Below are 14,671 nucleotides of genomic sequence, written 5' to 3'. Positions count from 1 at the left end.
GTATTAGAACTGAAGTGATTACCTGAAGCTATCAATATTGGTTATACAAGGGATAAGAGGGCAAAGTATGTCACAGCTTTATAGAGGAAAATCTGCACACTCTAAAATGCAGCCATTTGGCTGGGTTTCAAATGCAACCCAACATCTGTATATGTTACTGTGATGTATTCAATGAATTACTCAGTCCAATGCTTGTCCATCCTTTAAGGAAGCAGAACCATTAGTATGGTCAGATATAAAAATCCATAGTTGAAATGTTGCCAAGTTTGTTTTGGTAACCTATCAAATTATTTAGAGCTCTCCTGAAGACAGCATTAATTGCATATTGGGTTTGGGCTTAATGTTATCAAAATAAACATTTCTTTAAAAAGTCCAGTCTTATCTCTACAATTGTGAAAAGAAATGTGAACAAGATGATGCAGGTGCATTTAGTATAATGTTACAAACATGTACATTGTGGGCTGATGTGGTGTGACTCAGCAGTTACTTCCACTAGTGCAAAATGGCTGTAAAATGATGATCTTCAGTTTTGGTAGCATTTGACACCCAATTTGCACTGGTGTAAAAGACTACACAAGGTGCAGGGCAGTAGTGAATCGGCCCTGTGTATGTTCACTTTAAAAAAAAAGGTGTCATGAATGTCCCCTGATATACAGTAAATACGAATACCATATACATTTTTAAACCGCCCCATGCACACAAATACGTGCACATGTATAAAAAGGGCTAAAGTGCCATGTAAGAAAATAAAATGCTAATTTACCAAAAGGTAAGATAGATCTATAGTGAAAATAATATTTCTCACATAGTTGTTTGTGTTTTTAAATGGATTCACTTTGGCTTTATTTGCAACCCTTTGTGTGCTATTTACTACTATAAATACTCATGGAAAACGATTTTTAAGCTTTTGTGTTTGAATACTCCCAGAAAGCAAGCCATGGAGATGACTGAATATTTCAAATAGTGAAGAAAGTAGAGAAAATCTCAGTGTGTTTGCATAAATGCTGTGACTAGAAAAGTAAGCAAAACTGGTCAAATAGTTTTTCACTGATCTCTATTTCCAATGGTAAGATGATGATGATCTTGAACCTGCACAGGTGGACAGAAGGGGAGATGTGTGTGAGAGAGAGAGTCTTTCCTCCACTCATTATTATTATTATTATTTTTTTTGCCTTTCTGCAGAGGCAAACCACAGACCAAGTACTTTCACTTCCTGAATGCAAGGTCAGTACAAGTTTGTTACTGACACTAGAATGAGACTTAGCACATGGTTCCACATTGGCCAGCAGAACTTTACCAGTGACGGTCAGAGGAGAACGTGTATCATCCTGTAGAAAGGTGGCAGAGCTCCCATTCTAGTTTCTAATCCCCAGAGCTCTAAGAGACATTCTGAGGCAGCCAGAATGCTTCCTGGGACTCCCACTGATTCCCTCTAACAAAGGCCCAAGACTATACAGACTCCATATAAAAAAGAATCTCCATCTACCACTGAAGTGAAGGCACACTGGGGAGTGAAATGCCACAACTGTTTAACAGCACACTGCAACAACACATAAACCACAGGGGAGCTGAAGGCAGGTAGAGTGTTATTACAATGGCCAGAATGTTAGGTTGAGTGCTATGGAATCTTTAATTTCATGAAGGTCAGGGCCTCTGCAAGCAATTCCAGCAGCCCCTTACACGATGCTCACCCTTGGTTCAAAGAATATTGACTCAGAGGGAAACCACCTAATGTTATCACCACTGCCTACAGTACCCTGGGCTTTTTTTTTTCTTTTTTTGGAGGGGCGGGGGGAGTCTCTCATTAAAGTACTTTTCATGGACAAGCCACCTTGGGTAATGACAAGAATATAACCTGTAGCAGTGTGGCCAGGCCACTTTGGTAGCCTCAGCGAACATAGACACACAAAGATGCATCTTCATCTGTGCTTGGGAAGGAGTGTTAGACATTCTGATGGGTCTGATTTTTCAGATGTTCTCAGCACCCCCATTTCCCCTTGACTTAACTGGAATTGTGTGAGAGCAGCATTTCTGAAAGCCAGTCCCTAAACTGTTGAACTGTGAGGGAGATTTTATAAGGGTGAATAACTGATCCATGTGCTGTTCACTCTGCTAAGAGCAGAGTTTGTCTATGAAACACAAACAGCTTTATGCTGTAATTACAAATACACCTAAATAATAAATATTAATTCTAGCAAACGAATGACTTTTGCTAATACCAAATATCCCTACAAAATGCATGCATGAATCCAGCCTGTACAGTGTTGTCATGCTGACTCATCTGGAGTCTAATCTTGCCCCCAGTAAAGTTTAATGGCAAATGTCCTATTAACATCAATGGGTGCAGGATCAGGACAGAGCTGCCAACATGGTTCAGGCTAGATGTGGATCAAGTCCCTAACTCTATGTTTCAGAGTAACAGCCGTGTTAGTCTGTATTCGCAAAAAGAAAAGGAGGACTTGTGGCACCTTAGAGACTAACCAATTTATTTGAGCATGAGCTTTCGTGAGCTACAGCTCACTTCATCGGATGCATACTGTGGAAATTGCAGAAGACATTATATACACGGACACCATGAAACAATACCTCCTCCCACCCCACTCTCCTGCTGGTAATAGCTTATCTAAAGTGATCATCAAGTTGGGCCATTTCCAGCACAAATCCAGGTTTTCTCACCCTCCGCCCCCCCACAGACAAACTCACTCTCTTGCTGGTAATAGCCCATCAAAGGTGACCACTGTCTTCACAATGTGTATGATAATCAAGGTGGGCCATTTCCTGCAGAAATCCAGGTTCTCTCACCCCCTCACCCCCCTCAAAAAACCACACACACAAACTCACTCTCCTGCTGGTAATAGCCTATCCAAAGTGACCACTCTCCTTACAACCTGCATGAAAATCAAAGTGGGCCATTTCCAGCACAAATCCAGGTTTTCTCACTCCCCCACCCCCATACACACACAAACTCACTCTCCTGCTGGTAATAGCTCATCTGAAGTGACCACTCCCCCTACAATGTGCATGATAATCAAGGTGGGCCATTTCCAGCACAAATCTAGGTTTTCTCACCCCCCCCCCCCCACACACACAAACTCACTCTCCTGCTGGCAATAGCTCATCCAAACTGACCACTCTCCCCACACTGTGCATGACAATCAAGGTGGGCCACTTCCAGCATAAATCCAAGTTTAACCAGAACGTCTGGGGGGGGGGGAAGGAAAAAACAAGGGGAAATAGGCTACCTTGCATAATGACTTAGCCACTCCCAGTCTCTATTTAAGCCTAAATTAATAGTATCCAATTTGCAAATGAATTCCAATTCAGCAGTTTCTCGCTGGACTCTGGATTTGAAGTTTTTTTGTTGTAAGATAGCGACCTTCATGTCTCTGATTGCGTGACCAGAGAGATTGAAGTGTTCTCCGACTGGTTTATGAATGTTATAATTCTTGACATCTGATTTGTGTCCATTTATTCTTTTATGTAGAGACTGTCCAGTTTGACCAATGTACATGGCAGAGGGGCATTGCTGGCACATGATGGCATATATCACATTGGTGGATGTGCAGGTGAACGAGCCTCTGATAGTGTGGCTGATGTTATTAGGCCCTGTGATGGTGTCCCCTGAATAGATATGTGGGCACAGTTGGCAACGGGCTTTGTTGCAAGGATAGGTTCCTGGGTTAGTGGTTCTGTTGTGTGGTATGTGGTTGTTGGTGAGTATTCGCTTCAGGTTGGGGGGTTGTCTGTAGGCAAGGACTGGCCTGTCTCCCAAGATTTGTGAGAGTGTTGGGTCATCCTTCAGGATAGGTTGTAGATCCTTAATAATGCGTTGGAGGGGTTTTAGTTGGGGGCTGAAGGTGACGGCTAGTGGCGTTCGTCACCTTCAGCCCCCAACTAAAATCCCTCCAACGCATTATTAAGGATCTACAACCTATCCTGAAGGATGACCCAACACTCTCACAAATCTTGGGAGACAGGCCAGTCCTTGCCTACAGACAACCCCCCAACCTGAAGCGAATACTCACCAACAACCACATACCACACAACAGAACCACTAACCCAGGAACCTATCCTTGCAACAAAGCCCGTTGCCAACTGTGCCCACATATCTATTCAGGGGACACCATCACAGGGCCTAATAACATCAGCCACACTATCAGAGGCTCGTTCACCTGCACATCCACCAATGTGATATATGCCATCATGTGCCAGCAATGCCCCTCTGCCATGTACATTGGTCAAACTGGACAGTCTCTACATAAAAGAATAAATGGACACAAATCAGATGTCAAGAATTATAACATTCATAAACCAGTCGGAGAACACTTCAATCTCTCTGGTCACGCAATCAGAGACATGAAGGTCGCTATCTTACAACAAAAAAACTTCAAATCCAGAGTCCAGCGAGAAACTGCTGAATTGGAATTCATTTGCAAATTGGATACTATTAATTTAGGCTTAAATAGAGACTGGGAGTGGCTAAGTCATTATGCAAGGTAGCCTATTTCCCCTTGTTTTTTCCTCCCCCCCCCCCAGACGTTCTGGTTAAACTTGGATTTATGCTGGAAGTGGCCCACCTTGATTGTCATGCACAGTGTGGGGAGAGTGGTCAGTTTGGATGAGCTATTGCCAGCAGGAGAGTGAGTTTGTGTGTGTGTGGGGGGGGGGGGTGAGAAAACCTAGATTTGTGCTGGAAATGGCCCACCTTGATTATCATGCACATTGTAGGGGGAGTGGTCACTTCAGATGAGCTATTACCAGCAGGAGAGTGAGTTTGTGTGTGTATGGGGGTGGGGGAGTGAGAAAACCTGGATTTGTGCTGGAAATGGCCCACTTTGATTTTCATGCAGGTTGTAAGGAGAGTGGTCACTTTGGATAGGCTATTACCAGCAGGAGAGTGAGTTTGTGTGTGTGGTTTTTTGAGGGGGGTGAGGGGGTGAGAGAACCTGGATTTCTGCAGGAAATGGCCCACCTTGATTATCATACACATTGTGAAGACAGTGGTCACCTTTGATGGGCTATTACCAGCAAGAGAGTGAGTTTGTCTGTGAGGGGGCGGAGGGTGAGAAAACCTGGATTTGTGCTGGAAATGGCCCAACTTGATGATCACTTTAGATAAGCTATTACCAGCAGGAGAGTGGGGTGGGAGGAGGTATTGTTTCATGGTGTCCGTGTATATAATGTCTTCTGCAATTTCCACAGTATGCATCCGATGAAGTGAGCTGTAGCTCACGAAACCTCATGCTCAAATAAATTGGTTAGTCTCTAAGGTGCCACAAGTCCTCCTTTTCTTTTAACTCTATGTTGTCACTCAAAGCATACAGGATGTTGATATTAAAGGTAAACAATACACATTGCAACAGATTATCTCTTCTTGCGTTGGTAGGCAGGATGTAGAGAGTACAAAGAATATTTCCCTGCACAGTTCCAATGGGAAGGCTAGAACTTTTTAAAATTGAAACAAGACTTCCCTTTTGTCTGTCTGTTTGTCTGTTCTTTGGGAGAGGTAGACAGGGAGCAGTTATGCTGTGAGAAGCTTGGGCCAGGTATGAAAAATCCTCAGTGCCGTACCTAGAAACGACTCATTTGAAACCCCAGATATGTAAGTAAATCAGGGAATGTCTAGAAAGATGCGATTAGGTTTATTCCTTTTATTTCTTTATGGCTTGCGGATTCCTCTGTGTTAACCTCAGGTGCTTTAGTTTTGCTTGTAACCTTTAAGCTGGACCTCAAAAGAGCTATTCTTGATTCTTGATCCTTGTAGTTGGTTTTTTTTTTAAATCTAGCAAAAGCCTGAGTTCCCAGATGTATTTTCTTTTTTTTAATTAATAAAATTTACCTTTTTTTAAGAAAAGAATTGGATTTTTGTGACATAAAAGGTTTGTGCACATGTTTAATTAGCTGATTCCTTTTTTTTTTCTTTCTCAACTCTTCCCTGGACGGCGGGTGAAAGGGCTTGAGGGTACCGCAAAGGAAGGAATTTCCAAGTGCGCCTTCCTGGGTTCTCAAAGGGGTTTTGCCCTTAGGGGGTAGCAGCATCTACCAATCCAAGGTCAGAGAAAAGCTGTAACCTTGGGAGTTTAATACAAGCCTGGAGTGGCAAGTATTAATTTTTAGAGTCCTTGCAGGCCTCCACCTTCTGCACTCAAAGTGCCAGAGTGGGGGATCAACCTTGACACCACGCCTCTGTGGGGGTCTGCTCTGGCCCTCTCCACCAGCTTTTCTGCTGGTTGCTTGCCACGCCTCTCCACCAGTTGCCCTGCTAGCCACTTGACATGCCTCTCCACCAGCTACCCGCTCACCAAGATGTCTTCAGGGCCCCCACTCACACTTAACACAGCTCTTGGTGAGTTCAGCTCTCAGTGATTTCAGCTGCTAGTGGGAGAACCTCACTGCTAGTGCACCATGGGCAGTCTCTTGCAATAGAGATGCTGTCCCAAAGTAGGTCTAATACTTAGACCTAGGTATCAGTGATTTCAGCTCTGCAGCATGTAACAAGACTCTCAATAGAGTCTAAATTAGCTTTTTTATTATACCATGGAAAGGGGAAGGATCAAATAGTGTCTGAGACTCTTAAACAGGGCCCACACCACCAGGTACACATACCTGTCTCCACCATCTCACAACTCATTGGTCTTTGGAACCCAGTCTAGCGAATGCTGTTCAGTTGAGGGTCAGTCCCTCCGTTGGTGTATGCCAGGTACAGTTCTGCTGCCCTCGGTTCACATAAGAAGGGTAGCAACCCTTTATTACGCCTGCCCCAATAACAAGGAGACTGGGGATCCAACACCAGCCACAAGTGATCATTTGGGTAAGCAGTCCCATCATGCTGAGCACCTAGGCAGGGTGGGTGTGTCCATGCAAACGAGATCAGCTTCTGAAGTCTTTTCCCACACCTCACCACTAGATATCGGGGAGAACTCATCCAGACTCTGCTTACAAGTGCAATCTGAATGACTGGTAGAAACTGGCAACAACGTGAGAGGCTTAAATTGTCCTAAATTGGTATTTGAGCTCCACTCTGTGGTGTCCATAAAACAATGTTAAAATGCCTTATTTGAGCAAACATGGAACTGTCAAATGGGTCAGAAGCATCCTTTCAAATGGCTTCTTTACCATTGTGCGACCCCAGGGTTGAGTCTGAGGAAAAAGTGGTTTGTCTAAGGTCAGAAGGTTCTTTACCCACTCACTTATGGCTAATATTTATATGGCAGTAGCACAAGACGTGCCAAACATGTTCCAAACAGTGAAGTAGAAACGTTCCCTTTCTCAAAGAACCTTTAGATGTTGCCAACGTAATGTTTCTTCTTTGAAAAAAATGTGGATAGTGGATGCATCACCCAGTTGTATCATTATTTCTCCCATGCACTACAACTTATTGGGCCTGATTCTGTCACCCTTCATCTTGTTTAGTCACTTACACCAGTGCACAGTGAGCACACACCAGATCAGAATAGCAGTATTTTTATGTCCCTTTTGTATTCACTGTGCAGTGGCATAAGTGACTTTTTGAGATGCAGGGCAAAAGGAACCTGGAAATGAGTCCACGATTTCCTTCAGTAGCAAGGTGAAAATTGATGTAATTTTTTGTGAAATCTCAGCACCACACACACACACACACAAACCCCTCAGATATTGATGTTTCACATTAGCCCTATTTCAAACCACTATTCACTGGTGAAAGCTAGCGTGGGGGGGAGGGATAGTAATTTATAATAAACAAACAAACACACAAAATTGTTCATGCAGCTTTTAGACTCATTTTCCCTGAGCATGAGAATCTACTATCTCCATCCCATGTCTGTGCCCTCTTCCCCCACCTCCATCTCTCCCCCATTTCAGGTTTCACAGATTATCTAAGAACTAGGGCATTAAAACCATGGTAAGGTTGTATGGCTAGTTGCATGAGGTTGATTTGTTTGATTCTTGGTGGAGTTTTTGTTCTTTTTTTTTTTCAATATGTTACTTTGCTAAAGTTTAAAAGATTCTGAAATAAAAAAACCCCAAACTGAAAACCTATCTGGCCTGTTATTCCTGCTGAAAGCACATTATATTAACTAGAAACAAATAGTTTCAGTTTTTTGTGAAACCTAGAGTGTTCATGCCATTATGTCAGATTCTAAAACTGTGTGGTGGGAAAGAGTTATTCTTTTGACCCAGCCTGGCAGAAGATCAGTTGGGTCACTTTAGTGCTTACTCAGCAGTATTAAAAGTAGCATCTCTAAAGCAAATGAGAGACAGGGAGGGAGAAAGGAAGTCCTGTAAGGGGAAACCCTAGGAACAGATAAGCTAGTTTTGTGTGTGGTGGTGTTATTCTGAATAAAGAAAAAGCCCAGGATTTGGCTGTAAGTTTTGGACAATAATCCATTTTGTGTGTGTGTGTGTGTGTGTGTGTACATGTTCATGCCATGGTGACAATGGGATGGAGACCCTAGTAATGTGTATATACTTTTAAAAGCAAACAGAATTAAAGCAAGGGCCTGGCATAAGTTACTGGCTGTATCATTGTCTGGCCATTGCAGGGCTATTTTCACAAAATACTTCTCTTTATTACAGTATGTCTATTATATTTTTGTTCCCTTGGACCTTCCATGTCAAGACTCATTAATCATGGAATGATCATTAAAAATCAGTCATTAGGCTTTGAGATCATAGGGAGACCTCAACAACCTGAGTTATAAATCTTACCCATGGAGTCTAGCACTTGTGGAAAATTGGTTTACGTGAAACAGATTGTTTCTAAATTAATTCTGCTTCATGACAGCTAAGAGAACCAACAAAAGCCAATAACAAATAAATAGTACATAAATAAAGGAAAAATACCACTCAAGAAACAGACCTTGCTGTAAGTGAATCTAATTACCAGACGAACAATTAAGGGATAATACTAATGGCTTGTGATTTAATACTATGCTAATAGTCTCCTTACAAGAGAGAAATGCTAAGGGTGAAGCTGCCAGTACGGGGCTTGATATTCTAATTCAAGCCCCTTAATTATGCCCCAGAGAGCTCAGTCCCTACAGTACTCAGAGGAACTGAAGGCAATATAAGATGCTATTCTGATTGCCGGAACATTTTGGTACATTTAGTTTGGCTCAGGTTTCAAGCAAGAATTTGGGGGGGAAAGTGGGCTTAGATATGTCAGAAGCTCTTGGAAACAGGCACAGCTCTGTGAGCTCAACTTCCTTGTTTTCTCTGAATTAGTTCACACATCTCTAATTATTACGTATTTTAATCTCCATCAGGCTAAATCCTTCTATAATCAGTATTAAAGGTGCAGATACCTGTTCTTGCAAGATGCTGAGTGACTCCTGGGAAGTGCTGAGAGTCTTCAGCTCCCCTTGAAGTCAGGAGCAATTGAGAGCTTTTGGGTTTGGTGTTTGTTTATCTCAAACTTCAGCACAGAAGCAGAAATCTCCCTTTTTGGCTTTCCTAGATTCATTACTTATGATCAACTCTTTACATCTCTTCAATCTCAATACAGCCCATAGCTATGAAACAAATAGATAGTATATCCTGCTGAGCAAGTTGTCGATAACTCACGTTCTGCCCATGTTAGACAAAAGCAGGATGGCTGTTATCACACAGAAAGCTTGCAATAAATGTGCCACCATTGTTTGGGAATTAGTAGTGTCATCCATTCTAAACGTTCACTTGTTAAGACTGAAGTACAGAAATACAGATCTTCAATAAAGAGCAATGTTCAGTGTGTCCTCTTTGTATCTGACAAACTGCAAGGACTTTAGAATCTGAAATAATCAAATGCCTGATTGCACTGGGGTTAGAAAAAGTGCAGTGCACTAACTCTACTGTATCTTTTTCATTGGTGTGTTTTGAGCTTAATTAATTAATATTTGAAAAGCACTTTTATATCCTTTGATGGAAGAAAGGTATGATTGAAACATAAAGTAATTTTGTTAGTATATTGCCTTCATTAATTTTAGAGATTCAGTAATGAGCTATGTGGTAGGTTTTGTGCTTCTGCTGTGTATATGCTTTATATACGTTGTCATGATGATTGTAGGAGCAAATTCCGCTCTCAAATACATGCATACTACTTCCATTGATATCAGTGGAAATTACACATACATAGCCAAAGGCACAGTATAAAATTTCTACCTTGATTTATTCAGAGCTCATCTTTCAAAATTCTGATGTTTTTTCAAGTAGTGTCACTTTGTTACATTTAACATACTCTAAACAAACTCTTCTACTGTTTGTATTGTTTTCATATATAGAGACTGCAAAATCGTACAGTATTTTATTTTCATTCCAGAAATCAATGTTTGATTCATATTCATGCCATAACCCCCATGTCAAGAAAGTTCTGTGTGTCACAGTATTTCTAGGCATCACAAGTGGTAAAAGAAGACAAAAATGAAAACAAAGAAAAAACCACACCAAAAAGACAGTTCTGTGAAATTGAAAAATATCTTAATACGTGGACCTTTCAGGTGTATTTAGGAAGATGCCTGAGGATTTCCACCTTTACTGAATGTCATTTGGTTCATGTTTGATTATTTTTAATTAGTTCCTGGAATCTCCAAGTGCTTTAGGCTAAGCTCTTTCATCTATTGTCAACAAAAGAGAGAACACATTTCAAATGCTTCCATCTTGATTATATCTTTGCTTTTACATAATTGAAGGCAATATGTAGTATAAGCACTGCCTTAACATTTGAAACAAATTAGTAAAAATAGGATAAAAACATGGAAAGTGAGTGTGTGTCTGGATTTTTAAAATTTATATTTACATTTATTCCTCTTTATTAATGATGTCATTCATTATGTCAACTATACTCAGAAGAATGGAGAAACTCAGTCAAATTCTAAAGTGTTCAGAGTGCATGCATCTCCCATTGAAGTCAATTGGAGTTGTAGGTGCTCAGATTGTCTCAGGATTTGTCTCCAATTGAAGATTTATAAAGGGTAGGATTTAATAATACTTCTGACTAATTTTTAGGAATCAGTGAATGGATTAGCGTTTATCTCTTGAATTTGCAACGTTATTCAGAGTCATATGGGATATGACTCTTACTTGTTTTATGATAGCACTTAGAGACCCCAACCAAGAGCTGTACAAAAGGTAGTCAGAAACACTCAACCTTATCATGTAAATAGACAAGACAGACAGAGTAGGAGAAAGGAGGTGTTAGTTTCCCATCAGCAAAATGGAGATACTAAGTCACAGAGGGAGTGAGTGACTTGCCTCAGGTCACACAAGCAAGTGTGTAACAGGACTGGGAAGTGAGCCTAGTTTCTCAAGTCCCAGTGCATGTAACCACAAGGTCAACCTTTTTCTCTTAAGCTTTTCTGTAGCAGCTCTCATTAGTCTCTATTTTAACAGAATGTCAGTATTTGATATTTTCATTAATATCCTTTTGGGATAGTTTCACCCCCTGTGTGTATGTGTGTATCCACTTAGTGAGGAATGGACCAAGAGACTTGGGGAGAAGACTGACTGCACCAAAGCACCATCTGTATGTCTGAGAGATGATTATATACATGATTATGTTAGGGATAGGAAAACTTGTTTAGGCAAAGTAAGATCTAGCTTTGCCCAATGCCCAACCGGAACCCAGATCTTTGTTCGGGTTTACATAATTTCATCAGAGTCTTCCCCAGATCCAGTCATTCCTCAAGTGCAATCTTCCTTATGGATTCTGCTCCCCCTCACTTCTCTAACAGCTATCACCATTCCTAAATTTTTTTTTTTGCCTTTTTACTACTGCTCACACCCTTGCATGTGTTTAGATATTATGCAAGGATGTCTGTCTCCTTGCTGGACTTAATACTCTAGATCTTCTCAGTCATTTGGGCCTCAGAATGAACAGCTTGCCTCGCATGTGAAATCCCAGAATTTGAAAGGTGGTGTTTACATTAATAGTAGTCCTTTGGAATAGTAATGAAAAGTGCCATAATATTATCTTTTTATAAAGGCAAAATTGGATATGTTTTAAGGATGATCACTTGTATGGATACACACATACATAAATCTCTAATGCATCCCTGTAACATTTTGGCAACATATGAGGCCAATAATGGTGTGTGTGTGTGTGTGTGTGTGTGTGTGTGTGTGTGTGTGTGAGTGTGAGAGAGAGAGAGAGAGAGAGAGAGAGACTCAGAAATTTGGAAGATTGTAAAGTATTTGCAGTGGGTTTCTTATTTTTCCACTAAAACCAATATTTACTGGCAGAACCTCTTCTTTCCCCAGCTAAATTTTTCAAGCAAATATTGCTACCACCCCAAGACTGGAAATTCTAATGATAATTCTGTGTATAATTTTCACTTGGATGACAAGTTTAATTAAAATGGTGTTTGTAAATGGTAAAAGTCAATAGTTTAAGCACACCTCCCGCTGAGGCTACATTACTCTTTCATCTCCTAATTTATAAGCACTAATCAATTTGACTCCTCTGTGCAATCTTAACACCTTTTTTGTTGTTGTGGCAGTAGTTAATTTGGAGAAATTACTGAAAAAACATTTATTATCCGTGATCTTTCAAAAAGAACAATAAAGTGCAAAGTCGTCATTAGTTTTGTTGACCTGTGTTTGCTTTCCTCTTACAGGAAGGAGGTGTTGTTGCTCTCTTTAAGATCTGCCGCCAGGATTGTTTCAGGTGCCTGTATCCCCAGACTCTCAGAACACTGGCATCTATATGCTGTGTGGAGGAAGGGATTCACCAGCTGGAAAAGGTATTGTTACTTCAATGCTCCTTACAGTGATTGTTCAACAAGAACAGTGGAGTCCAATCATTAATCTCATCTAGTAATTGGTAACTTGGGAATGTGTTTGGATTCAGTTCAGGCTTGTGTTTGATACCCTGCTTGGTGATGAGCTCAATTTTCCCACACTGAGCACATCTTCAATGTTTACACTATTAGTTTCAGCAATAACATTATCCCATTCAATTGTCTGTACAAATGATCTGTCTAAGTAGGGATAATTTCCATAAGGCAAGTAGATGCATTGATGGCTGTGTCAAGAAATTATTGAAGTAATTACCTCTGAACTTGCTAAAGTCTTTGTTTAGAAATCTCCATATTCCAAATAACCCAAACCCTTGAAATGTGGAGAGCTTTAAACATGTTTAAGCCCTTTTTTCTGACATCCCTGCAAAGCACCTCTGTAGTAATGAGGTGACATATAAGGGGTATAATTGTATTAGTATAGAGACAAATATAATAGCTGAATGTTAGGAAGAGGCTTCCACCAATAAGCAATAAGTCATGTAGAAGACCATTTTAACACTGATAGCTGGCATGAAAACATTATCCCGCAAAATTATTTGGACTGCTTATACTTTAATCCACCATCACCCACAAAAGTACACTGCTATATTTAGGAAAATGAGCACTTCTACCAGTCACTAAATCATGATCTCATCCTTTGTGTTTCATAAAACACTCATCTTCTACAGTTGAATAATGTGCCTCTTCAAGTTAATGATAAATGATTTCACTGCTACTTTACATTGACATGTCTTGTAATTTACTGCCCAGAACTCAAGCAAAGTATGACAGCACATCTGCAGCAAAAATTAAATCTGTAAGCCTAGGTTTAATGAAGATGATAACTTCTCACATTTTTGTTGAAATAAGTGTTAGTTCAGAGTAACAAAGGAAGAAGTCTCAAGAGTTCACCCATTACATCTGTAATAATCGTGGCAACAAAACTGCTAGAGGGGAAACAACCTGTTAGATCTAGTCTAGGCCATTCCCGGCAAAGTCAGGATGTAGTCCCTTGATATAGGACATACCAAATATTAAGATGACATTACAGAAGTCCAAGAAGAAGCAGTTGTCCTTGTGCTTATGTGTCTATGGGCTGATTGTAATGGGGAGAGGAGGTGGGAAGGACAAGTTTGGACAAAATCAACTCTCTGCTGGGGTTTGACTATTTTTAACTGAGATCTTTACCATTGGATTCACCAGCTCATTTGTCAACTGGGCCTTCACTCCCTAAATCTGCACCTTCTCAGGATCTGTGCCTTGTCCATTAAGGGCCAGAACTGGAGTTGAGTTGTTTCGTTTCCTCCGTCTGGCTAAACAGAATTAAGGTTCGTGACAGGAACATTTAATTGTTAGTGATGTAATGTGTGGCAGAGGCAGCTGGTTTTTTTTGTTTTTTTCCCTGAGGAGAAAGAAGCGAGGTGTAGCTGGAAAAGGGAGAAGCTAAAGAAAAGTAAGACAACTAAACAAATGTTTAATGGAGACTAAAGGGAATAGATCTACAATAATGATTATTTAGGTGGATATGATTTAATGAGGAAACAGAAGAGTTAATTCACGCTGATAGTGGAAAAATAGGACAGCTATGAGGAGAGCATACTTGGGTGATAGTTAATTTGAGTTATATTTGAGGGAGCTTAGGAAATTGGAAATGAAAAAGAAAACGACAGATCCCTATACCAGAGGTTCTCAACGTTTTTCTTTCTTTCTGAGACCCTCCCCAAACATGCTATAAAAATTCCACGGCCCACCTGTGCCACAATAACTGGTTTTATGCATATAAAAGCCAGGGCCAGAGTTAAGGGGTAGCAATCTGGGAAATTGTCCAGCGCCCTATACCATAGGGGCACCGTGAAGCTAAGTTGCTCAGGCTTCTGCTTCAGCCCCAGGTGGCGGGGCTGAGGGCCTCAGGCTTCAACTCCATGCAGTGGGACTCTGGC

The 14,671-nt window shown here is 40.8% G+C and overlaps 1 protein-coding gene across 2 annotated transcripts in view; it reads left to right on the top strand.

Annotated features, from left to right (window-relative positions):
* The window catches only part of INSC (INSC spindle orientation adaptor protein), a 201,199-nt gene that overhangs the window by 118,972 nt on the left and 67,556 nt on the right, over positions 1–14,671 (top strand). For both annotated transcript variants that reach the window (XM_074956925.1, XM_074956926.1), the window contains one exon: positions 12,570–12,695. In XM_074956925.1, the coding sequence (XP_074813026.1) occupies positions 12,570–12,695 (126 nt within the window). The remainder of the gene's footprint in view (positions 1–12,569; positions 12,696–14,671) is intronic.

The sequence above is a fragment of the Natator depressus genome, chromosome 6, assembly GCF_965152275.1.
Source record: "Natator depressus isolate rNatDep1 chromosome 6, rNatDep2.hap1, whole genome shotgun sequence".
Lineage (NCBI taxonomy): Eukaryota > Metazoa > Chordata > Testudines > Cheloniidae > Natator > Natator depressus.
Note: the sequence above shows the minus strand (reverse complement) of the source record. Positions and strands in the feature narration are given on the sequence as shown.